The sequence below is a fragment of the Schistocerca cancellata genome, chromosome 3 (assembly GCF_023864275.1).
Source record: "Schistocerca cancellata isolate TAMUIC-IGC-003103 chromosome 3, iqSchCanc2.1, whole genome shotgun sequence".
NCBI lineage: Eukaryota > Metazoa > Arthropoda > Insecta > Orthoptera > Acrididae > Schistocerca > Schistocerca cancellata.
In genome coordinates, this window is record NC_064628.1 from 193,022,600 (window position 1) to 193,050,334 (window position 27,735).

Below are 27,735 nucleotides of genomic sequence, written 5' to 3' on the forward strand. Positions count from 1 at the left end.
AATTTTTAAGAGATGATAAGACTGGAGGGTGCATAAATTCTTTCGCTCTACCGCATCCGGTTTCCGTTATTTTCATTCACCCGTGACACGAGGAATACTTTTCTAACCTTTGTTTATGCGTTTTAATTTGGTAGTGGGTAGATGGATAAAGTTACAGACCGTAAGGGCGCAACCCTATGGCTATCAGAAACTACATAAAACATTTGCCAGTCCTAAAAACGGCAGATTTGCATACAGGTATAGATTCAAGTAAAATGAAGACCTTTAAGCGTACCCCGTAACTCTGAGAGGGTAGCGATGACCCCATGCATTTCAGTTTGTTTCATTCCGCTCATGAGTAACAGGGCCCGAGGAAAGCTATTTAGTAACCGTAAAGTTGGTGATCGGACACAATAAGAAATCGAAAACGCGTTTTAATATGTAGCGCGAGTTCAGGTGCTCTCTGTCCTTCAAAGAGTCCAGTGGCATTGTTAAAGCACACGTGTTAATTTTTTTGTCCTTTGATGTGACTTGTGTTTAGCTGAACGTATGGACCACTTCACACCGAGGAGGTGGTCTGCGGTGGCCACCGATTGTTGTTGTCCAGCACTTGACCGGCGAGTGGTGGAACTTTTCTACGTTATAATCCATTATGGCCGCCGTTGACACCTCTAATCAACATGTTGCCGAAAACAGTTGTCTCTGAAGGCGGCGGTTATTCCTAAATGCAGGTAAATACAACAGACACCTGAATGGTGACACAGAAATCGGCAGTGCACGTACGACTACGACGAGAGAGTATCCGATGTCTCGTGAGTCCAAGATCTAACCGTTAAGGGCAACAGATAGCCGACTATCACGCCTATGACCTGTACTAGGTTAGACGATACGCTATACACAAGAATGTTGCGCGGATGAAAGGACAACTCAATTACATAGAGATAGGGCAGGAGGATATGGACAGAAGGAGGAGGAAATGGAAAGGGAATGTGGAGAGGAGCTAGACAGAGAGAAGTTTAAGAAGGACATGTACAGAGAAAGTAAAAGAAAAAGCGGAGGAGGAGATGGACAGAGTGATGGGAATAGAGAATGTGGATAGAAAGAAGGGGGAAAGCAGATGTAGGGAGAGAGGGGGGGAGAAAGGAATACAGAGAGGAAGGAGTGGGAGGTGAGAAAAGATATGAGGGAGGAGGAGATAGGCTTAAAGAGACTTCAGGAGGAGATAAGGAGGAGGAGGAAATACTCTCTGAGGGCAAAGAGGAGATTAACTGAGAGGAAGGAGCAAATGAAGGGAGGGGGTGGAGATCGGTAGGGAAGGGGCAAGGAGATGGACAGACAGAAAGGGAAGGTGGGGATGGACTAATACGAATAGAAGATTGGAACAAATACATACCAGAGTAACGCTGATCACTCAGATAATTACGAATATGATGACGAAGCAAGGAGCTACCAGTTACAAAATGAATGTAAGTGCAGCTAACTATTACTGATTAGTATATATTCATCTGGGCGAACGTAGTGAAGAAATGATTATTTCTTATAGAGGAGCTACAGAGTTCAAAATGTAGTCAAAATATGTTGTATTGATCAAAAAAGAAATCTATTTCGCCGAAACAGATAAAAACCCGAAACGCGCTATGACATTGTATGCTTGAGTGCGTGAATTCACGGTGATATACACCATCTGATCAAAATTGTCCGGACCACTATTAGCGTATATTTGTAAGAGGTATGTCGACCCATCGCCTTTATGCCGGCTTGAATTACTAGGAATACTTTCAGCTGGGTGAAGAATATCTGGGTCTTTGGCATACTGTTATTCCCCAAGAGTCGAAACCAAAGAAGGTAGTGATTTAGGTCGCTGAGGTGTGGAATGAAGTCGACGCTGCAGCTCATCCCAGAGGTGTTGCGTTCGCTTAAAGTTGGGCTCTCAGCAGCCCAGTCGATTTCTACATCTACATCAACATATACACCCCGCCAGCCACGGTACGTTACATGGCGGAGGGTACTGTGTACAACTACTGGTCAGTTCCTCTCTTGTTCCACTCGCAACTCGAGTGAGGGGAAAACGACTGTCTGTATGCCTCTGCATGGACGGTATTTACGCGAAATATATGTTGGTGGCAGTAGAATCGTTCTGCAGTCAGCTTCAAATGTCGTTTCTCTAAATTTACTCAATAGTGTTTCTCGAAATGAACGTCGTCTACCCTCCAGAAATTCCCGTTTGAGTTCTCGAAGTGTGTGTTAACTCTTACACGTTGTGAGAACATCCAGTAACAAAACTAACAACCCACTTCTGAATACCTACTGTGTCTTCTTTCAATCCTGCCTCTTGCAGACCCATAAATACGCGACCAAAAGTCAAGAACAGATCGCACTAGCGTCCTGTATTCGCTCTCCCTTACAGATGAACAACAGTATCCCAGAATTCTCCCAATAAACCTTAGCCGACCATACGTCTTCATAACTACGATCCTCAAATTCTCGTCTCACATGGTATCAGTTTGCAACGTTGCGCCCAGATATTTAAACTACGTGGTTGTTTCAAGCAGTTCAGTACTAATGCTGCATACTGAAATTACTGTTTTGTTTTTCCTCCTTCTGCTCATATTTCAACATTTAGAGCTAGTGCCATTCATCACACCTACTAGACATTTTTGTCTAATTCATCTACTTTCCTCCTACAGTCATTCAACTTAATCACTTTCCGATTCACCATTGCGTCAACAATAAACTAACGTAGATTGCTGCCCACAGTATCCGCCAGATCATATATGTATACGAAAAATAATAGCGATCATGTCACAGTTCTCAGTGGCACATCTGACGTTACCTTTGCGTCTTATGAACACTCGCTGTTGAGGACAACATGCTACGTTCTGTTACATAAGAAGTCTTCGAGCCATTCACATATCTGAGAACGTATTCCATACGCTCGTAACTTCGTTAACAGTCTGCAGTGGGGCACTGTGTCAAATATTTTCAGGAAATCTTTAAATAATGAAGATACTTGTTGCCCTTCATACATACTTCGCAGTATATCACACGAGAAAAAGGCAAGCTGGATTGTGCACGAGCGATGTTTCGAAAACCGTGCTGATTCTTGGACATAAGCGTCTCGGTCTCAAGAAAATTTATTGTATTCGAACTGACAATATGTTCAAGGATTCTGCAGCAACCGATGCTAGTTATACTTATCTGTAATTTACGCTTCTTATAGATAGGAGTCACCTGCGTTTCTTTCAAGTCTCTCTGGACTTAGCGGTGGGCGAGACATTCGTGATAGTTGCATGCTAAGTAAGAGACTAACGCAGTAGAAATGTTGTTGCCGTGGTCTTCAGCCCGAAGACTGGTCTGATACAAGTCTCCATGCTGTTCTATCCAGTGCGAGAATCGTCATATCCGAATAACTACGGCAACCTATATGCTTCTGAATCTGCTTACAGTACTCATCTCACGGTCTTCCTCTACGATTTTTATCCCCCCGCCCCTCCCATACTTATTAAACTGTTGATCAGTTGATGTCTCAGAAAGTGTTCTGTCAACTGATCCTTTATTTTAGTCACGTTTTGCCACAAATTTCTCGTTTCCCCAATTTGTATTCAGTACCTTCTCAATAAGTTACGTAATTTACTCAACTAATCTTCAGCATTCTTCTGTAGCACCACATTTGAAAAGCTTGTACTCTCTTATCCAAACTGTGTATCAACCATGTTCCACTTCCGTATATGGCTATACACCAGACAAATACCTTCAGAAAGACTTTCTAACAACTCTATATTCGATGTTAACAAATTTCTCTTTTATAGAAACGTTATCCTTGCTACTGGCAGTCTACATTTTATACCCTCTCTACTTCGTCGATCATCAGATATTTGGCTTCCCAAATAGCAAAACTCATACGTTACCTTTACGTGTCTCGTTTCCTAATCTAATTCTGTCAGTGTCACCTGATGTAATTCACTACATTCCACTATTCTTGTTTTACTTTTGCTGGTTTTATCTTATATCTTCCTCTCAAGACACTCATCAGCGAATCTCAAAGCTTTTGTTTCTTCTCGCTGAACTTTATTTAATTCATACTCCAATTTTTTTCATTGGTTCGATTTAGGGCTTACTCAATGTACAGATTGAATAACATCGGGGACGAGCTACACCTATGTCACTGCCCACAAATCATTGGCTCACACATGCTGCCTTGTGGCAGGACGCATTGTAATACAGACAAAGGGAATCATCATCATCGTCTCGGAAGTATTCCTCTAGTATGTTCACTTCAAGATATTATAAATTGTGTTGTTATGTGTAATGCGGAGACAACACGCAAACCACGAAAACACAAGAATACTGAACGTCACCGTTGGCACTACAAATGATGGGAAGTAACGTTTCACAAACATTCATTTGGATTCATTGTATACCTTGATTCATTATCAGTCAATTCCAGTCAAACAATGTCCAGCAGTAGCTGTGTTTGTATCGCCTTAAGCGTTGCCTAGCACTGACTGCGGTAATGTGTGGTTTATGGGCAGCTACGCTCGCCAAGCACAGTCACTGGGCTAGCTGGACTTCTGGTAGCGCTTTTGAACGCAGATGCTATTTCTTCCCCTGATTTCATGCAATTTATTACAGTCAAGTGCGTAAGAGTAGACGGACCTGTCTCGTTAGTGTATGAGGACAGCTTGGTCTTGGTTTAGCTGTTGTAATTCACTTTCGTTTCCGCTTCACCATCAGCAACTGGTGACTAGGGCAACTGTGGAATGAGTGAAATCTCCCTGATGGCATTTTACTAAAGCGACGTGCAGTGACTCCAATTTCGAAGTCACAAAGCTCCACTGGTAGACGCATTATGCTGTTGCTGAATCTTAATTCCCAATCCACTACTCACCGCCTCCTGTTGTACCTACAGTCCAACTTCCTTGACATCTAGTAGTCAATTTTACAGCCGTCCGGATAATTTTCAGCAGGCAGTTAGCACTGATAACGTTTTCTCCAGCTTTCAGCCTCGTCAAGTGGTTAAAGCCTCGCGAGCTTTCCGGCGAGTGGTCTTGAGCGATCGTCGTGTTGTTCGTGTGGTTGCTGCGCTATCCGAAAGTCGAAGATGGCGCGGTGGCCTTGTAATCCGATCATCTCCATACCGTAACGTCAGCTCCTACGTGTTTCGCTGTTGGCACTCTACACGATGGAGATGTCAGGGAAGGTGGTGGTGGTGTGTGTTTGTGGAGGGGGCTTGTAGAACGACTTCATGTCAATCAGCATTTGAAGAAGGCCGAGGAGAACTCGCCCAGAAGCTGTTGGCTCCTTAACCACTTGACGCGACTGGAAGATAAAACAATTCTATCATCAGATGTGTAAAAAGTGAATTATTGCTACATTTCGGCATGTAGTGATTTATTGTGAGTTGTAGATGCCGAAAGCAAGATACACCTGTATCAACTATCTTCTGTTTTCCTCCGTAGGTGAGAGGTCTGCGTACTCACAGCAACACATGAGTTCCGTCTGCCTTCTAAAGTTAGCAAGGACGTACTTCAAAAAATGGAATATACGAGATATTCATTCGTTCTTGAAGACGTCACTTAAAAGTACACGGGATTGAAAAGAGGATTTTCTTGGTGTCTTTATCTAGGAGAGGGGTACTACGTCATATAGAAAAACCTTGGACCGTAAATATGTGTCGATGGACGACATTACTGAGTCGTCCTTGTCTACGGAAACTACTTTTTCCTAACCACAGTAATAACTTCCTTTTTATATCCCGTATGGCGGGAAATGATACAAGACGAATGGTTGGATTGTGACCAGCTTGCATTTGTGAAATGCGACAGTCTGTCGGTAGCACCGTTAAAACATAGCCTCCTAATTTGACCACGCCTACACATTATCATAGATACGATAAAAAAGTGGAGTAGACACGTGAAGCAGCTGCGCAAATCCTTCTTTAACGCTCGGTAATCTACTCTAGCATAACGGACTACAGCATAGCAGGAGGAGCGAAGAGAGGAGAACTTACCGTACGGTTCTAGACTGTGAAAGAATCGTAGTACACAGGAGCGTTTTCCGAGGAACAATATTTCAGTCCGCTACGTTATCGGGCAGTCAATGAGAGGTCATATATTTCCAATTCTGACGGGAGGGCCCCGACAAAGGATGGCATGCACGACGGCCAGCGTCCCGCGCTTGCGGCGCGCGGCTGATCAGAGATTCTGGGGCGTCGCCGCGATGCGATGCGCGATTTCCCGAGCTGCAGTCACGTTCAGAGATTTAGGACCGCGGTGGCCAGCACGAAAGCCGCGCTTTGTATTCGCCGGGACGCCGCCGGTGGCTGATTGCACCGGGCCCTGAGCCACGGATGGCCATTCGGGGCCACCGCAGGCGCTGCTCGCAGCTGCTTTATTAAATTTCCGCGAAACCAGTTCCGCCGTGAAGCGAGTCTCACACACTCACCGCTTAGTCAGTGCCCGCTTATTTCACACAGACTCTGGAGAAATGAATGGAAAACATTTGGCTAACATACGGAGGCCAATACATTCAGCAAATAATTCTGTAAACATATTTCTGAGGTAGTGTAAAGTAATACCACAATTGTTAATTTTTTGCTATTTATTATATCTACCCGCTCATGGGAGGAATTATTGCATACACTGCTGGTCTATAAGATACCCGAGCAAGGTAATAAATTCAGAACGAAAGGTCTATGTACTTTAACTTCCATTTAATTCGACAGATAGCTCAACACGAGTTTTGAGTCTCGTCGTGACCTGGGAAGTCAGCTAATGAAGATAGTGCAACGTTGAGACGGATGAATTGAGATGGATGAACAGGCCAGAAAAATTCCTTTTAGCAACCGTTTGAACAATTCCTGGTAGAATTTCTAGAGTATTATTGCTCCTGAAAGCACCAATAGTAGACACAACAATAGTATTAATGAATTACATAAAACCAAAATAGTAACCAATAACAAGAATCTCTTAGTCTTCAGCATTACACGTTTCAAGATGTCTGGAATCAAAATATCAAATAAAAGACTTAAATAAAACTAAACTTAGTCGTTCGACCATTCCATCTTTTCTCTAAAAGTAATGTTCGGTTCAATAACACTAAAAAACACCAGTATTCTCCCTATTGCGCCAAATCTTTTGGAAAATCAGCTTGAAAATCATATGCTAATCGAGGGTCATACAACTATATTGGCCTTACGAATGGTCAGTGCTTAAGGATGAAAAATGTAGATGGGCTACTCTTATTTTTCGTATTGAGTCGTTCGTTTTGTAAAGGCTACAAGCAGATAAAGGTACATTATATTGATTAACGTGCGGATCAACTACTTCCTGATTTCATTATAAACTGTAAATGAGCTGTGAAACTTTTAATCTATCGCTCTTGCCATAATTTACTTTCTCTTTTATTTTTTCACAGAAATAACGGATACTTAATAAGCTGTTGTGTGAAGTTTGTGGATTTCTTTATCTTTAATTATTTGTAATATTTTTGCGAAATTTATTTATTGCGTTTTTAACCAGGTTTAGATAAACCTTGGACTCTGAAAATGCATACGCATTGTCTAATAGGCCACTTGACGTGGCATGTAATTATTATCTCTGCAGTGCTGTACAGATCCTCATATCATGAGTTTGTTACTCGTTCCTGTCGGCATTGTTACTGAAATAGCATAATTCAATAAATGTTGCACCTTTTAAAGAGAAACTTTATTTACAAGCAAAAAATTTTGACACTGTGCTATGGTAAATTGATACACCGGTTCTTACCTGTCATTAACAAACAATGAAGAAAAACTGTTATAACAGAGACCAACCAGTACTGAAAAACACCGGTTATTCAGAAATGAAATACCGGTATCGCTTTTAAGCGGTCGGTTTTCCCACCTCTACGCCAGAGGCGATAAGGTGGTGTGGAGTGTCATTTGCTGCGTACCTTCGGGGGACGGTAAGCTATCACCGTGCCTTCAAATTCTTCTGCGTCGTGGTATTCCATCCGCACTGTGACTATGATAAATGTGGTCGTGTCTGGGCTGAGGGCTATATTGTATGTTTTGTTAATTACATATTACAGGCTTCTCTATTCTTTATGAAGTGTTTTCAAAGAAAGAGTGGTAAAGAGGATAAGAAGGCGAAGAAATTGTTACTTACTTTTACTTGTAAGGGCTTCTCCACCCTTCAGAAGTTGTCGTGCATCCCATTCGCAAGGTTTTACAATCATGACAGACTTCTTCCTCATCTTTCAGTTACTCCCCTTCTCCATGTTAATCTCGGTCTTCCGATTGCTTTCGGCCATCGTCCTTGCTCCATTCACCGTACATGGCCACTCTATTGAAGTGCTGTATTCCCAGTTCTTAGCACAACTGGTGGTTCCATATCCATTTTTTCTATAATTTCATCTATTCTCCGCTCTGTCCTGATTGTCCTGGCTGCTCTCCTTATTCCATCCTTACCTACTGCATGTCTGCTTCTCTGCCGCTCCCGAAAGTTCATCCTTCTGCACTGGTCGGTAGAAGTTTCTACTGTTGTTTATAGAATCATCTTTTTTTGTTCCTTTTCATATTGCCCTGCTCCACAGAACTCCATTTAGCTTTCTAATTGCACCTCTTGTCTACTGGAGCCTGCGTTCCACATCTACTACACAATTTCCCGAGGGGTGGATAATGGATCATTAGAATTTCAACTGATTTATAGCTATAGTAGTTCCTTGCTGCAGTACTATATCCATCTCCTCTCACTAACAAATATTCTATTTTCTTCATATCTATTCTGAGCGCGCCTCGTTGAGATGCTTCCATTCTCTATTTTATCACATACAGGGTGATTCAAGATGATATGAAAATATTGTGGTATGTCATTCTACAAGTAAAACTAAAGAAACAAACTCTTATAAACATAGGTCCGCAAATGTTTAGTTTCGTAGTTACGGCTAAATTTAGCAACTTCGCTAATATGAAGCCATTGCAAAACTGTTCGAGGTTAAAGTAAAGCACGATTCCCATTTATTTTGTTGTTATTGATCTGGTGAATCTAATAAAACATGTCACAAACATCAATCTGCAGTAGGTTTTCAGAACATCTAGAGAAGAAAAGGAGAAAGTTCGTAAAATTTTTAATTTATTACCTACGTTACCCAATTTGTTTTTTTTTTTTTTTAATTCCAGATAACTGCACTAAGTTTTCAGCAGAAGTTGTAGAGAATTTAGTTTTGGAAAAATGATGGTAATAACGTTAACTGAAACTCCATGAAGCTATCAGATAATATGCTTTTATTAACATCATAGCATAAGTGAATTCGTGTTAAACCGGAAGAAGGTCAGTGTTAAGGAATTTGTACAGTGTTCATACAATTTCATAATACATTCGCAATAAATGTTCAAAAATATCTCCACCGAGTTCATGGCATTTAGCTGCACGTGTATGAACATATTTTGGTGCTCGTTTAAGTTTCACATGGTTGTTCAAGTAACGCTTCACGTGTATTGGCTTTGTCTTCATAAACTATGTCTTTCACCCATCCCCCATACACAAACACCCATTGGTGTTACATCTGGCGACCTGGGTGGCCACAAACATGTAGCACCACGACCAATCCATTTCTAGGAAAAATGTTCAGTTAAATGTGTAGTAACGGAGTTGGTGAAAGGTGAAGGCGGGCCGTCATGTTGAAAATACATTTGCAATCGCGTAGCAAGTGGAACATCTTCGAGCAAGCGGGGCATTTCTCCTTGAAGGAATTGTACGTCTCGCCAGTTATACGTACTGGGAATATGAATGCTCCAATAAAGTTTGTGCTGATTATACCACTCCACACATTTATGCTAAATCGCTGCTGAAAAAGGCGTTGCACTGTTACATGTGGGTTACTTCAGACATATGTGCTCGTTATGTACATTGTTTATAACATCTCAAGTAAACTGTGCCTCATCAGTAAATAAAACATAATTGTGTAACTGCCCATTAATATTTAGCAAGCTGCACAGCTCCAAGCGAAGGGCATAATCTCCCGGATGTAAATGATGCACTTTTTCTTTATGGTAAGGATACAGATTATTGTACTTCAGTGTACACCATACCTTCTATTATAAAATGCCTAATCGTTGAGAGATACGCCGTGTACCGGCTACGTTGAACAGCATCCATAAATATCCTCATTATTGTCTTCCCGTACTGAGCGCTCGTATTGATTATGAACGCTAGGTGGAGAACCTGTCTCCCATAACATTCGGAATACTCCAATAATGGTTAGTGCATTCGGAATCCTCAGAGTTGGATAACGTACGCGATATACGTTAAATCCAGACGTAGCATTACCATCACATTAACCATAAACAAACACCATATCGGCGTATTCCTCTGTCGTCAGTGTGAAAGCCATCGCTATTTCATAAATAATCGACAAACTACAACTACTATGAGATTTCATTTAAATACACTGTTGTTATTATGTTCTTTTACTAAACAATAAAGAAAACCAACACGTTTCAAGGTTAGGAAACGACTGAAACAACTCACTAACCGTCGACAACAATGACATAAACGTTTCTACATTCTTAATAGAAAGGAAACAAATTTACTTGTATCATAATATTTGCTTCTCTGGATGTTCTTAAAAACTACTTCAGGTGCACGTCGGGGAAATGTTTTATTAGGTTCACCAGACCAATAACAACAAATTCAATGGAAATGGTGCTTTACTTTAACCTCGTACAGTGTTGCGATGGCTTCATATAGGCAAATTTGCTAAATTTCGGGCCAAATCCTTTATCAGCCGTAACTCCGTAACAAAAAATTTGCGGACCTTTGTTTATATGAAACTTTTTCTTTAGTTTTACTTGTAGAATAACATTTTAAAATATTTGCACATTTTCGTGAATCACCCCGTGTTTAACATCCTCCCTACTTTGTGCTGTCAGCAACTGATCATCGGAAAATAATAACGACTAGATAATTGCATGCCGGAAAGGAAATCCGCTACCTCCTAATGACTGATTCCACCCTGCAATACATACTGCAGTCTCAGTGACATACTGCAACCTTGTCGAAGTCCTTTCGATGTTTAGTACGACTCACTCAACTTTCACCATATTTTAACTACTGAATGCCACTGGTGGCACATTCTTCGAATTAGGGATATCTGTTGTGCTTCTGCGATTATGTACTCCATCACCTCATATAGTCCGCTGGTGCGTAAAGAATCATACGCTTATTCTAAGTCCACAAAAATAAGGTGTATTTCTGGACCTTAGAACATGCATTCTCACTTATCTGGCTAAGGTTAAAAATACGATCCATACAAGATTGTGCAACTGTAAAACCGTCTTTACCTATCATATCTTTCCTTCAGTCTCTTTCTCTAACTTGTTTTCCAGTATTACACTAAATAGCCTGTGACAGGAGCCAAAACACTAATTCCCGTATAGTTAATTGGGTGCTTCTTGTTCCCTCTTCTGTAGGTAGCAGATATGTATGATACACAGCTCTCTCTCTGTATTTCGTCTCCCTCCACAATCTGACTGAACAATTTACAAATACGTTTCGCCAGTTGAGAGGGGGGGGGGGGAGGAGGGACATATTTCTACAATCCCATCAAAGCTCCTTCCGGTCCTCTTGCCTTTCCATTTCTTGCCTTTCTCAGCATCTCTATCACATCTTCCTCTAGTATAGATTCTATATTACTTAATTTAGTGCTTTTGTTGTACACGTCTATCAGGTGGTCTCTTCGTTTTTCCTCTAGAAGCTCTTCAAAGTACTTCTTCCACAGTCCAGTAGATGTAGGCAGTAGAGCGAGTGCGGGACTGCTAGCCATTTTCTTCTTCCTTATCGTCCTCCATTCCTCTGCCGATCCCCTGTATCCAAGCGAATGCTCTCTTTATTCCCCTTCCTTAGACATTAACGTTAATATCTCAGCACTCTTTTCATATACCTTGTACCTATTCGAGTCCTCTTTACTCCCAGAGTTTAACCACATATAGTATAATTTCTGCTTTTTGTCAGCCACCTCCACCATCTGCATTCAGTTGTTCATTGACTGTTGCAGGAAACTGTGTAGCTCATTAGCTCTCCAGTCCTCCTTCAGTGTATCCAGAACTATACTTAATCTTTGCTGATACAAACCTTTCACACTTTTTTCTTGTAGCAGATGTATCCTACATTTTGGTTTCTCAGTAGTTGTAGTTGCTAAATCCTCCTCTTTCTCCTCTCGTTTCATCTTTATTTTAATCGAAATAGCAGTTTTGGAAGGAGCTATACAGTAATAGGAGCAACACTGTGTTACTCTATCTACTGTTACATCTTTAACTTAATGACTCGCTGCCTCTGTACTATTACTTGTCTATAATTGATTTTAGGTTGCTTGACGGATTGGTTCAGGTGGGCTTATGTGTTTCTTTTTAGAAATTATAATTACAGTCTCAATCTCTAGGGAATCAAAGGGGACCATAGGTCCCTTGTGATTTTTCTGAATACAAATAAACAATATGCTAAGCTGAATATTGTGGGATATAACAGTACTGGACAGAACTGATTTTCTATCTTTAGCTTCGTGTGTGTCTGTTTATAATTCTGAACATTGCGCTTCCTGATAGCAATGAGTTCCTAATCATTGCGCTTCCTGATAGCAATGAGTTCCTACAACTATCTCAGACTGTATAACTTTATCTGAGTTAACATTTACTACATTACTTGGAAAGTTTAAGACTGTATGTTAAATAACCTGTCCTGCGAAACTCTGTATTGTGCAGTACGTGGACAGTGTTAAAATGAGCGACGTCACAATGCGTGTCTTGCAATTCCAGCACACAAAACTATCAGAATAAAACTGCTTTGCAAAAGTTCAAAACTAATATTGAAAAAATAAATTAACCAAAAATGTTCATAAAAATTTCCCTGTGATATTTCGCAGCAGCTAACCAAACAACATTATAAAGGCTAGACAATACACGCAAATGTAACACTGCAGTATAAGAATAGGACCGATTGCTGAGAAACGAAATTTAAACTTAACTTTACCTTATGTGAACCTGATATTAATTTTTTAATGCAACACCTGACTATGAAAGAACTTATAGACATGACTGTGATATAAAACTCTCTCTAACAAATTTTCATATGTTAACTGTGACAATGGAAACTCGATTCGGCTCGAAAGTAATGAACACGAAAATACAGCGCAGCAGCAAACCAGGTAAAATGGAAAGAAAGCTTGCGCAGTACAGTGCAAGGAAATTCCAGTATTCTCTACACATTTAGCTTTAATCACTGATTCCGCAAAGAGCAATGCACCGACAAACACAATTAAAATAATTAAATTCGCGAAGACACGCTGGAGGAAATTGCATTTACTGAATAATTTGAAGAGACTAGCATTTAAAAAATGTATTAAAGCAGTGACATCTTCCTTAACAGTTACAAATATCTTTGAAAAACGTATTTGTTACTAAAAACATGACTCTGCCATGATATTAATTATTGAAATGTGAAAGAATGAGAAATCGGCAACTTCTGAGTGCAGATTTTGTCAACAGATAATTTTCCTACTCATGTCCGAGCAATGAAACTAGCTAACCCGAAACAGTAAATAAAAATTCCACTAAAGACTTACCGTTTCCCCAACGCATCCTAAATTACACATAGGCAAGCGATGCAGCAACAACATTACCAGCAAATCTTCGCACTTCTCAAATTAAACTCTGCCGAATCATATTTCGCTAATTAAACATCTTCTGTACCATTATCACTATGCTTTGCAAACTATTTCCAGGCCTGTGAATAGTGTGACCAACATGTGACTCACTCACCCACTTGTCACCGAATGCAGTAACTACAACGACAATGCTACCGGCAACCAAAGATCACAGTGTTTTTACTCAGAACTTCTTGGTGTTTTTGACTACCCTTTTAAAAAGTGTAGAAAGTGCAAATATGAAGTATGACACATGGAATTAAAATATAGAGCTCTCATTACGTTTCTTAAATATCAAAAGTAAACTAGCAACTTATATCCTCATACCAAAATACTCACAAAATATCCCGAAGAAATTTCCGAAGCTTCGTTGCTCGTGCTTGGGGGCAACATGTAGGGACTGGCTGATTGAAGGTTTATTCCATGTCTCCTTGACTTGGTTTTTCAGGTTAACAGTTTTCGGCGGTTTTTCGAACTGGAAAGGGGCAGGAATAATTAATAAAGCTATTAACTACAGAAATTTTTAGTACATTATTTGATCAAAGGTATCGGGAATACCTATTAGAGAATTTGCAAGACCCTATGTCAGAGGATTTAGTGATGTTGATGCTGTGGTCTGGAATGAAGTGGAACTTCTAAAACATTCCAGTGGTGTTTCTTTGGCAACAGGTCGCGACAGTGTGCTCGCCAGTCCATTTCAGGAATGGTATTTTCCACCTCGTCCGCACTTCAGTATTAGAAGTATACACGACGGCAGGGAACGTTCTGCTGTCATTTGCCAAACTCAAACCTTTCCATCCGATGCACACGTAACATAGCGTGATACATCACTTCAAATAATACGTATCCAGCCATCCAAATGCCAGTAGCGTCGCTCTTTAAACCGCATCAAGCGTCGCTTAGCATTGGCTGGAGGAATGAGGGGCTTGTGAGGAGCTTCTCGTACATTACACCGCATTTTTTCATCTATATCACTTTGGTAGTAACAAGTGTCTCATACTACTGATTACACGCTATAATTTGCAACGATTCTGTGCAATGCTAGACGATCCCTGTCTGTCTAGACATGAGGTCCGGAATGGGTTTAGATGTGTGTATTCTTCCGCGTTTCCAACTGATAACAGATTGCGAACATTCCACTTGGGGAGGAGCATTATAAATATTGAATCGTATATCATGGATCTGTTATTCAGGTGACATTGACTACTCTTTGTTCGAAGCCACTGAGCTGTCCTGGATGAACCATTCTGCTGTTATTGCTTCTCCACTAATTACAGAATATGTCACAGAGTGATGTCCTTTGGGCAAGTTCAAATGTTCAAATGTGTGTGAAATCTTATGGGACTTAACTGCTAAGGTCATCAGTCCCTAAGCTTACACACTACTTAACCTAAATTATCCTAAGGACAAACACACACACCCATGCCCGAGGGAGGACTCGAACCTCCGCCGGGACCAGCCGCACAGTCCATGACTGCAGCTCCTAAGACCGCTCGGCTAATTCCGCGCGGCTTCGGGCAAGTGAGAGACTGTTTATTTACTCTTAGAACAGTGTATCTTTGACATGTTGTATTGTATGTTCTGTGACTATGAAATCAAGTGCTGTTAGACTGCCAATCGCTGATTCAGGATATAAGAATTTGGTGCCGAAACTCGGAATACCACCTTGATCAGTATTGAAGCCGCGGTGAACTCCAGGCCCATCACACCAGGAGAGCCGGCCGCGGTGGTCTAGCGGTTCTAGGCGCTCAGTCCGGAACCGCGTGACTGCTACGGTCGCAGGTTCGAATCCTGCTTCGGGCATGGATGTGTGTGATGTCCTTAGGTTAGTTAGATTTAAGTAGTTCTAAGTTCTAGGGGACTGATGACCACAGATGTTAAGTCCCATAGTACTCAGAGCCATTTGAACACCAGGAGATGATTGTGATGCACTCACACCTTCCCATTTTCTGAAGGGAGAAAAACTTACGACTATTCCGACGGGACCAGAGCCTTAAGCGAACACGAATTTAACAAAGGAAATCCGACTGAGACCAACTCTGTGACAGTTTTTGCAACCGTTGGATTAAAGAATACCTATTGGAGCTCCGGAACTACCAGGAAGTTAAACGCCCATCGGGACGAGTCTCCCTTTTCGCCCTGGCGACATCGTGCTGATCCAATATGTGGAAGATGGCCAGGATAGAATCGGTACAACCAGGAAGAGACGGCAGGGTAAGGACGATAATACTCCGGACAGCAGAAGGTCACATCATTAGTCGTCCTGTGCAGCTGGCCGTACCTTTGGAGGTCGACCAGGGTGGGGAGGATGTCACAGAGTGACGTACTTCGGGCAAGTGAGAGACTGTTTGTTTACTCTTAGTACAGTGTATCTTTGACATATTGTATTGTATGTTCTATGACTATGAAATCAAGTGTTGTTAGACTGCCAATCGCTGCCCTACTGTCATTCACGATAGAATACTCCCGGTCTCCTTTTATACCTTGAGACCCGCCCGTCGTGACTACTAATTGTCAATTCTGCATTAGGTGGGGTAGTTCGGATACTTTTCCTTACTATCAGCAGAGGGGTGCTTTTCGGAGTCCATCTGGAGAAAAAAGAATGCGCCTGGAAGTTCAGAGGGAGCGCTTTGCCCCTTCATAGAGCCAGACAGCGGTGGTGTACCGTTAGCGAGATGAGAGGCTGGTGTAGACCGCCGACTGGGCCAGACGGCAGACTGAAGGCGGCCTGTTGTTGCAGCGCAGGTTCCAGGTGGAGCAGCACGTGCAGCACCGCGAGAAGCAGCGCCGCTACGGCATCACCGACCTGGTGCGCACGCCCAACATGCGCCGCAAGACGCTCATCATCACCTTCATCTGGTGAGTCCGCCGCTCTGTTCCTCTCCACGGAGACTGCTGCGTATCACTAGATATCAGTACGCACCAGTACGCCAACAGTACAATAAACGATGGGAAACACACAGAACACTCACAATGGGGTAGTTGAGATATATTTTGTACGCCTTCAGTAACCAAATATGCTGATAAGAGGGTTTTGTAATGGGGTGAATACGATAAAAATTTTTTTTTGCCATTAGTTAAACAGTGATCTGCTTATTCGCACCTAAATTGTTTACATTAACAAACTGCCTATTGGCTTCTGTCTCGGGTTCTTCGGCCGACGTTTATCTAATGATTTTTCTGACGTTTCGCCAGCACGAGTGGCTGGCATTGTCAAAGCTTCACCCTCCATTGCCGGTGGTGAACTGGAGGCGAGCTCGCGGCCGCAGGCTATATGTACCTGGCGCGCCAACGTCCGAGGGCTTCTCCGCGGTCATTTCCGGTGCGTTTCTCCTCTTGCTACCTGCGACAGTCGTTCGCTGCAGTACGGGAAGCCAGAATCCGTTTACCTTAAGGCTTTCCTCTTTCTTGTTGAAACTGTTCGCGTGTTTTTGGATTTCTACAGCTTCTCTGAACAAGCGCGTGTGATAGTGTTTCTCTACAGACAGAACTTCCGTGTCGGCGAATTTTATTACGTGGTCGGTCTCATTCTGTGCGTGCTCTGCCACTGGCGATTTCTCCACCTGCCCCAACCTGCAATGTCGCTTATGCTCTTTGATCCTGGTGTTAATGGATCGTCCAGTCATTCCGACATAAACTTTTCCGCATGTGCAAGGTATACGGTATATTCCCGACACGGAAGTTCTGTCTGTAGAGAAACACTATCACACGCGCTTGTTCAGAGAAGCTGTAGAAATCCAAAAACACGTGAACAGTTTCAACAAGAAAGAGGAAAGCCTTAAGGTAAACGGATCCTGGCTTCCCGTACTGCAGCGAACGACCGTCGCAGGTAGCAAGAGGAGAAACGCACCGGAAATGACCGCGGAGAAGCCCTCGGACGTTGGCGCGCCAGGTACATATAGCCTGTTGCCGCGAGCTCGCCTCCAGTTCACCACCGGCAATGGAGGGTGAAGCTTTGACAATGCCAGCCACTCGTGCTGGCGAAACGTCAGAAAAATCATTAGATGAACGTCGGCCGAAGAACCCGAGACAGAAGCCAATAGGCAGTTTGTCAACAAGTGGCCACGAAAGCCTTAACAATTTTGTTTACATTAAGTTTTACCTGCCACTACACTAACATTATTTGTTGCTACTAGCGACTTCATGCGCAACACAAATCATTCTGCTACGGACAGCAAGTATGTAGAACAATGCAAACGTGGTACTAGGACATAAGGTAAATTCTCTGGGCATACTGAGGAAAAGGAGGTTAAATATTCACAAGCAGAGACCGTTTTTTTTTTCTCTCCGGCCTGATCGAAGTTGTCTGTCTTTCTGGCGAAAGATTCACACCTCCTCTATACAGGGTGAATCACCTAAAACTTTCACCGCATACACTGCAGAAATGGAAAGTACTGTTGATGTGCGGTTATCACAGAAGGGATTGGTAGTCATGGGCTCGTATTATTACCCAATCAACAATTGTAATAATACTTAAGAGGAGTACGTTTTTCAAAACACACTCTTCTTAAGAGGAACGATGACTATTGACACTAACGAACTAAAAGTAGGGTAAATTAGAATGCCAGTGGTGTTTGTTGCAGGATTCTAGTGGGAATCATTTAGAAGATACCGTATTTGGAAAAGTTCCCACACGGACATTTGTACAATACCTTAATTAGTGTTGTGTTGGCAGAACAGGCAACACCGTGTTACTAGTGGAGGCCGAAACGCACGCGTTTTAGCTCACGCAATCTGGCGTGAGGAGGGGAGAACTATACTGACGTGAGGTCTGGAACATGAGAAGGAATTAGATTTCAGAAAGCGCACATAATTGGTTTGATACTTAATGATGAACGTCGCTCTTGACGGTACATGATTCACAATATTATCTGTTCAGAATACATTCATAGTAACTGAATATGGCGCCTTGCTAGGTCGTAGCAAATGACGTAGCTGAAGGCTATGCTAAACTGTCGTCTCTGAAAATGAGAGCATATGTAGACAGTGAACCATCGCTAGCAAAGTCGGCTGTGCAACTGGGGCGAGTGCGAGGAAGTCTCTCTAGACTAGACCTGCCGTGTGGCGGCGCTCGGTCTGCAATCACTGATAGTAGCGACACGCGGGTCCGACGTATACTAACGGACCGCGGACGATTTAAAGGCTACCACCTAGCAAGTGTGGCGGTGACACCACAATTAGCACTCACTAAAGAACACCACAAGTGTATACAGTACTTATGTAGACTCTCTTCAGTAACGAGAGGATCGATAATCACAGGTGGTGTTCAAACTGACCACGGGCAGCGGCAATACACGCTCCCAGTCTGGTATGAAACGACGGCTGCACACGTGTTAGCATTTCACCGAAGATGCCCGAGAAGGCTGCAGTAATACGTCGTTGCATATCATCGAGTGTCGTTGTAGACAGCGTGTTTCAGCTTTTCCCACAGAAAAAGTCTACACACTCCAAATCCGGGGAGCGGGTCGGCCAAAGTACAGGTTTCCATCGATTTGGAAACAACTCCTGAAGATATGCAACAGTACCTCGGACTGGCTGAACAGTCAACATGTTGGTACCACTGATTCCTCCTAGACTGTAGCGGAACGTCTGGTAGAATGCTTGGAAGATGGTCACTTAGGAGGCTGCTCTGTTTGTGCGCGCTCAGTGTACCTTTTACGAAAGACCGGCCTATTAGCTGATTGATGGCTCAGTGTCTCACACAACGCGGTTAAACTTCACGGACTTGAAGTTCCACCTGAGGAAGCCAACGCAGATCGTCAAAGGATCAACAGTGAATGTTTTAGTGGTTTACCTGCCCATAATTGGTAAATGTGGCTTCATCACTAAACAAGATGCATCAGGAGTATGTTGTCTAAATGCCCAAGTAGAAAAGATAACACGATTCTCATAATCGTTGCCATGCAGCTCTTATTTATAGGAATGGAACCTATGTCATTGGAGAATGCGTAGAAAATCTGCCTGACTCATTCCAATTCCTCTTGTGATTGCGTGGGAGCTAAAGTGCGGAACAACTGCAATAGCAGCAAGAACATTAATTACTCATGTCTGTTATTGCTTGTTTCCAGCTCTTACTTTGTCTAGGTTTTACACAACAACTTTCACGTAAGTGGTTGAAGAGACTGATAAATAGCTGATGTGATGTTTAACGCCTATTGGGATATCTTGCCGCATACAGCGTACGGCAACCAACTGCATTCTTCCTTCACTGTACAAACACCCTGAGCATGTCAGCTTTTTCTGCATTGGTCAATCACATCATTAACCCACGTCCTATAGCGTAGACCGCCACACACTAAGTGGCTATCAAGTCGCAGAGCACACTAAGAACACACAAGCACGCTGTAAGCAAACATAACAGCATCGTACATAGCGACTATGCAAGTTGAGTGCCACAAACAAGTTTCCGTACGGAAACTTTTCAAAATACAATATCTCGTAAATGACTAGCACTAAAATCCTGTAACAAACGCTACTCAGATTCTAATTTACCCTGCTTTTAGTTTGTTAAAGTCAATTTGTATTGTTCCTTTTTATGTTTGTGCAAAAATACACTTTCCAAGTTTTATTTATTGGCTAAAAATACGAGCACCTAACTACCAATCCATTCTGTGAAAACCGCGCATCAGTAGCACTTTCCGTTTGCACAATATTTGCAGTGCTAGATTTAGGTGATTCGCACGTCTTCCGTTTAGATTGTTCTCGTAAGTGTTAGTCAGTTGTGAAGCAAACCCACAAACCAACTCTCATATTATATCTTGCCGGAAGTACTATTAACACGATGCCCTACATGGAGGCTCATTTCTGTAGGTACATTTGTAATACAATCAACCTCGTCTATATTGTCAGTAATTCTAGTCACCAGGATTTTGCTTACAATTATGGTTTTTGTATTTATGTCTATTATTCCACATTTGGTTATTACCCACCGTAAGGTTCCCAATCCTAAGGGGACATTTTCTTCGTGGCTTTACATCATAAGACTTTATTGTAGACTAGACGTAATAGATTTAAGTGCTACTGATGGAGCGTATTCTTTTAATAATAAATCTGTCAGCGATGAACTCTCCTCAACAGGAAAATCATTGCAGTGATTAATTCTAAGAACATTTAACATGACAAGAATGACATTCAGTTTCTTTTTGAGTATTCCGAACTTAAATAAGGCGATAAGTTTCAATTATAGAATATCAACCTTTTTCTACTGCCTGACTTGCCGTTTCACTACCCCAAGTCATTTGTAGAGAATAATATTTGTGTTGAGAATTAATAGAAAAAATCCAAGTAAATACAGGATGATTATAATTTTGTTATACAAAAGTAACCTTTAAATTTTGGAAAAGATAAATAATTTTCAGATATGTTTGATACGGCTCTGAATATGGTATCTCTTAAAGTTTTATTTACAAATGTTCAATGTGGCTTCCTTTTGTAATACGATAAATGTCGCCTCAATCACCTGCCAAATCGTATGAAACAAGTATTAACGTACGGTGGCAGTTGCTTTTGTTATCCGATGTCGCAGCTCGTCGGTTGTTTCCGAAAGCGGAGGAATGAACACTCTGTCTTTAAAATAACCTCATACAAAGAAGTTCCCTAGGACTAAATCAGGGGATCACGGCGACCAAGTTATTATTCCATCACGTTCAATGTAATTTGATACATTCCTACAGAGATACGTGACAACTTTATGATAATCATATGGTAGCGTCCCATCTTGCTGGAAAATAGATTCTATGCCCATGTCCTGTTGTAACTGAGGTATTAGATAATGTTGAAGCACGTCCAGGTACGATATGCCAGTTACAGTTGACAAGGCGAGAAAGAGCAAGTTGCTGGCGAATCTTGACCAGCGTCCTACGTGTTACACAGCAAGTTTCGGTGGAAGGGTTACACCAGTCAATACAAGTCTGTCTTTGAGGTGGTAGACCGCGATACGTAGTCCTGAATTGTCTATGAACTGTAGTAGCGGATTTGGATTCATGAAACCATGAAATACATTGCGCACGTTCTGCACCGTTACCCGACTCCGTGATGACCGCTGGAGTAAATCATTCGCGCCGCCAACCTAGAGGGAACGTAGGGAACTGATACTGTTCGGCGAGAATAAAACTTGAAGATACACTGTATTTAGTGCTGTATCAAATATTTCTGTGAACTATTTATCCTTTTCTCAATTAAAGGTTACTTCTGTATAACTAATTTATAAACACAATATACAGGATCCGCTTACAGATAGCATACAGTTGGCAGTGGAAACGATATCGAGATGGGCTGGACGTACGTACTTCAGGGCTACATTGAAGAAACACTTGCTAGAATTACAAGAGGTAAGAGAAAACCTAGGCAACGAACTGTTGAACGTCTGGGGGACGGGGAGGGGATGGCACTGGTCTATTCTGTTAGGGTAAATATAAATCGACCTGTGTAAATTAGGCACAAACTGGAAAATAAATTCCGAAACATTCAGTTATTGAGAAAGTAGATGAATCAGCAGTCTTTCTGCGCAGCTGTATACTTAACATACGATTCCGGCAAAATAATGGTATTCATTACCTACAGTTTGGACGCAAGTAGCTGACACGAGTTTTACAAATACGTCTGCGAATTTACAATGCACACGTTTTCTAGTTTTTCCCTTGCCGTTTCTATCTCGAAGACTGTATTTTCACTGATTCAGAATTTTTCTTGAGAATCATCAGTGATTCTTCCGATATTGGAAGGGATGCTGTTCATGAAATATGTCAGTTTATGAGTTATTTTTCAGTATGTTATCGGAATACATTTTCGGTCAATTTATGCACGCTTCAACTGTGCTCTACTAAAGTCCCTAAAACATTAGCAGTGTACGTTGAAATTTCTGGAATATGGTCCATCGTTTGTTATTCGTTTACGGATATAAGTTCCTCTTCGGATATGTTTCAGTCCAACATCATTTTACCCTTTTCGTCACCTATTTTAGTGATTCTGTTATCGTCATGAATCGTGTAGATATGAATGACATTTATGTTATCCTTTTAGATGTAACGTATCAATTCAGTGTGACATGTGAAGTTAAATGACGAAATATGAACTGCCTGGCTGGTTATTTGCTGAGAGAATTTTGGCTTGTTTTACTTATAGATCATAGTAGTATCAATTCCATTATAGCAGTTGCCGTCCCTAATTCGTCCCTAATTGTAAGTCATTCACTGATGAGTTCAAGCACAACCTTCACTCATCTGCAGTGTTTGTAATTTCAGAAATTTATATAATAGTTGTATAGAACATTACAGCGAATGATATATGTATGTCAGATGTTCTGATGACTGTGTGTGTTGTAGTTTTAGATATGTCACTGGTAATACTGGCCGCAGACAGTTGGAAATATCACAGAAGCGGATGTACCAGCCACTCTGCAGCATGATACCTTGAAAGAATCGGTTGTATACTGATGACAGCGTGCTGATTTTCCATTTAGAACATACATTACGGTTTTTAAATTCAGAAACAGGCTCTTTACTGTCAGAGACATTAATAATCACTTCTATTCGAACATCTGTTAGTGATTTGTTCGCCATGGGGAGCATTCATGAACTAACTCACTGCAATACAGTAGTCGGACAACTCACAGAGCTCTCTATCAGTAGGATTTCCTGCGAGCAGTAGTTCAGGGTGAATTAGTTATTGACAGTACATGCATTTTTATATGACACAGAATCCTTTACTGCTTTGAAGCGTAGAATGCCAATAGATATCCCAAGCGATATTAAAGTAAGACAAAGTATATTAGTCCTTTTAGGGTCATATTTATCATATATACGTAAGAATTACTGGTTTGAGGCAAAACTATTTAAACATTCTTGAAGTACAAGCAGCTATCGCCATCACATACTTTCGCAGCTTAGCTCCTTTATATATATATATATATATATATATATATATATATATATATATATATATATGAAGTACAAGCAGCTATCGCCATCACATACTTTCGCAGCTTAGCTCCTTTATATATATATATATATATATATATATATATATATATATATATATGAGAGAGTGGTTCAGCTGCTCCTATCACTGGCTTTTATGCAACCCGCAATAACTTCAACATCTCAAAATCCATGTACGTGATCTGCATATTCTCTCGCTCGCTACACAGAAATTATTAGTGCCAAAGAAAAGCATTTACTTGACATTTTATACGAAATTATTTTGTTGTTAAATTGTGTAATATGTTTTCGCCGGAGGCCACAATTTTCGCTTTATTCAAGGAAAACATGGTTTAAGGTCCCTTTCGTAGGTTTTTCTTGAATAATTCGAAAACAATGGCCTGTAGTGATAACGTATACCAGTATGAAATTTAACTACATTAAATGTCCTACAAAAATGTCCTGTTCACCATTTTCTGTAGGAGAAATAGTCTGAGTATAGCTAGCAAGAGTATATGAAATTTTGCATGTGGTATCTGAAGGCACTGGGGGTTGCATAAAACCCAAAGCTGAATCACACCTTATATTGCTTCATAAAATTCTGTTCAGTGTCGGTTGAGACTCACGTAGATTAGTGATACAACAGAAAGTATGGAAAATACAACGTAAACTTTGGTATTTAATCATCCATCAAGTACACCCAGTATACTGTCAGTGAAGATCAACCAGCTTATGTGCACCACAAATGGCGCTGCCAATACTGGTCGCCGTTAACGTCGTTGTTTCCGGTACGCCACAGGTTCACTAACACGAGCGTGTACGTGGGCCTGTCGTACTACGCGCCTGCGTTGGGCGGCGACGAGTTCCTCAACTTCTTCCTGGCCGGCGTGGTGGAGCTGCCGACCTACCTGTTCCTGTGGCCGGCGATGGAGCTGTGGGGCCGCCGCTGGACGCTGTGCCTCAGCATGGCGGTGGGCGGCGCCGCCTGCCTCGCCACCGTCCTCGTCCAGAGCAGTGAGTGACCGCCACGTACAGGCTGGCTTGCAGTCGCGTTCCTGGGTTATCACAGAACGATAGAAGGCGTGGCTGTGGGACTAATTAAACTCTCTACTCCCGATTCTCAGACAGGGCTGGAGCACTTGCTCTCACCTACTAATTTCCTATCTTCTCCCCCATTGTGGCGCAGAATACGTTACATCCAGCAGGTTCTATTGGTAGCTGAACAGAACTTCCTATGCCCTACAACAGGGGAATACTACAGCCCAGAAGACGGAGATATTTAATAAAAATTCCAATTGTTCATTATAAACACAAGAAATTCGAGGCAGTCTCTTATACACTCCTGGAAATAGAAAAAAGAACACATTGACACCGGTGTGTCAGACCCACCATACTTGCTCCAGACACTGCGAGACGGCTGTACAAGCAATGATCACACGCATGGCACAGCGGACACACCAGGAACCGCGGTGTTGGCCGTCGAATGGCGCTAGCTGCGCAGCATTTGTGCACCGCCGCCGTCAGTGTCAGCCAGTTTGCCGTGGCATACGGAGCTCCATCGCAGTCTTTAACACTGGTAGCATGCCGCGACAGCGTGGACGTGAACCGTATGTGCAGTTGACGGACTTTGAGCGAGGGCGTATAGTGGGCATGCGGGAGGCCGGGTGGACGTACCGCCGAATTGCTCAACACGTGGGGCGTGAGGTCTCCACAGTACATCGATGTTGTCGCCAGTGGTCGGCGGAAGGTGCACGTGCCCGTCGACCTGGGACCCGACCGCAGCGACGCACGGATGCACGCCAAGACCGTAGGATCCTACGCAGTGCCGTAGGGGACCGCACCGCCACTTCCCAGCAAATTAGGGACACTGTTGCTCCTGGGGTATCGGCGAGGACCATTCGCAACCGTCTCCATGAAGCTGGGCTACGGTCCCGCACACCGTTAGGCCGTCTTCCGCTCACGCCCCAACATCGTGCAGCCCGCCTCCAGTGGTGTCGCGACAGGCGTGAATGGAGGGACGAATGGAGACGTGTCGTCTTCAGCGATGAGAGTCGCTTCTGCCTTGGTGCCAATGATGGTCGTATGCGTGTTTGGCGCCGTGCAGGTGAGCGCCACAATCAGGACTGCATACGACCGAGGCACACAGGGCCAACACCCGGCATCATGGTGTGGGGAGCGATCTCCTACACTGGCCGTACACCACTGGTGATCGTCGAGGGGACACTGAATAGTGCACGGTACATCCAAACCGTCATCGAACCCATCGTTCTACCATTCCTAGACCGGCAAGGGAACTTGCTGTTCCAACAGGACAATGCACGTCCGCATGTATCCCGTGCCACCCAACGTGCTCTAGAAGGTGTAAGTCAACTACCCTGGCCAGCAAGATCTCCGGATCTGTCCCCCATTGAGCATGTTTGGGACTGGATGAAGCGTCGTCTCACGCGGTCTGCACGTCCAGCACGAACGCTGGTCCAACTGAGGCGCCAGGTGGAAATGGCATGGCAAGCCGTTCCACAGGACTACATCCAGCATCTCTACGATCGTCTCCATGGGAGAATAGCAGCCTGCATTGCTGCGAAAGGTGGATATACACTGTACTAGTGCCGACATTGTGCATGCTCTGTTGCCTGTGTCTATGTGCCTGTGGTTCTGTCAGTGTGATCATGTGATGTATCTGACCCCAGGAATGTGTCAATAAAGTTTCCCCTTCCTGGGACAAGGAATTCACGGTGTTCTTATTTCAATTTCCAGGAGTGTATTACACGAGGGGCGTTCAGTAAGTAACGCAACGCATTAATGCAACAAATATTTTTCTGAAAGTAGGTTGGATTTACTCAGGATTACAATACACTATACTGGCTACAACATCCTATGTTCCAACACAATCTCCATTCAGTGTGACGGCTTTACACCGCCTTGCTGTGAGGGCCTGTATGACCACATGGCAGCACATGTTCGATGTCGGAGCCAGCTTCTTGCTGCATCAGTAACATTTCCATTATCCCCGTACTACTTCCTGAAGAGTACATCCTTCATGGAGAGAGTTAGTGGAGTGCCGCAGCTCCATGGATTTACGATTTGTTTCCGGTTATAAGTGATGAACTCACTGTTTCATCATCTGTGACGCTGTTCGAAAAAAATTGTCACGATCAGCCTCATAATTCCGCACAGATGGTCCTTCGTTGCTCCTTATGGTCTCCTGTTAGACGGCGAGGAAGCCAACGGGCGCACATCTTTGTGGCCCCCAACTGTTCGACGAGTATGTCGGCACTACCAACGACGAAGTCTAGTTATTCAGCGAGGTCTTTGATCCATCGATCACCTCGAATGAGAGTGTACGTGCGTTCCAGCATTGCAGGAATCACAGCTGTGTACAGGCGGCTGGCATCCGGACAATCGGACAGGTATGCGCGACGATTTGGCGATGATGACAGACGCCTCACCCAACGACTCACTGTGCTTCCGTTCACAGCCAGGGCCCCGCAAAACCCCTTCGAATGCCTATGAATATGTTGGATGCTCTGGTTTCCCGCAAAATTAAGCTCAATGACAGATCTCTGCTCAGAACACATCTCCGTTACAGACGCCATTTTGAAGCCTAGGTATAGCACCGCCACCTATCGGAGTTCCATGAAACTATAGCGGCTGAAGCGGAAATATTCCTACGATATCCCACGACATCTTGCATTACTTGAGGATGCCCCATATAATAGCTGATACTACGCACATAATACACTCCTGGAAATGGAAAAAAGAACACATTTACACCGGTGTGTCAGACCCACCATACTTGCTCCGGACATTGCGAGAGGGCTGTACAAGCAATGATCACACGCACGGCACAGCGGACACACCAGGAACCGCGGTGTTGGCCGTCGAATGGCGCTAGCTGCGCAGCATTTATGCACCGCCGCCGTCAGTGTCAGCCAGTTTGCCGTGGCATACGGAGCTCCATCGCAGTCTTTAACACTGGTAGCATGCCGCGACAGCGTGGACGTGAACCGTATGTGCAATTGACGGACTTTGAGCGAGGGCGTATAGTGGGCATGCGGAAGGCCGGGTGGACGTACCGCCGAATTGCTCAACACGTGGGGCGTGAGGTCTCCACAGTACATCGATGTTGTCGCCAGTGGTCGGCGGAAGGTGCACGTGCCCG

The 27,735-nt window shown here is 43.0% G+C and overlaps 1 protein-coding gene across 1 annotated transcript in view; it reads left to right on the top strand.

Annotated features, from left to right (window-relative positions):
• LOC126176203 (beta-alanine transporter-like) overlaps nucleotides 1-27,735 on the top strand; it is a 503,717-nt gene that overhangs the window by 363,052 nt on the left and 112,930 nt on the right. Inside the window, exons 8-9 of the mRNA XM_049923347.1 lie at nucleotides 16,400-16,518; nucleotides 24,376-24,590. Coding sequence (XP_049779304.1) covers nucleotides 16,400-16,518; nucleotides 24,376-24,590 — 334 coding nt within the window. The remainder of the gene's footprint in view (nucleotides 1-16,399; nucleotides 16,519-24,375; nucleotides 24,591-27,735) is intronic.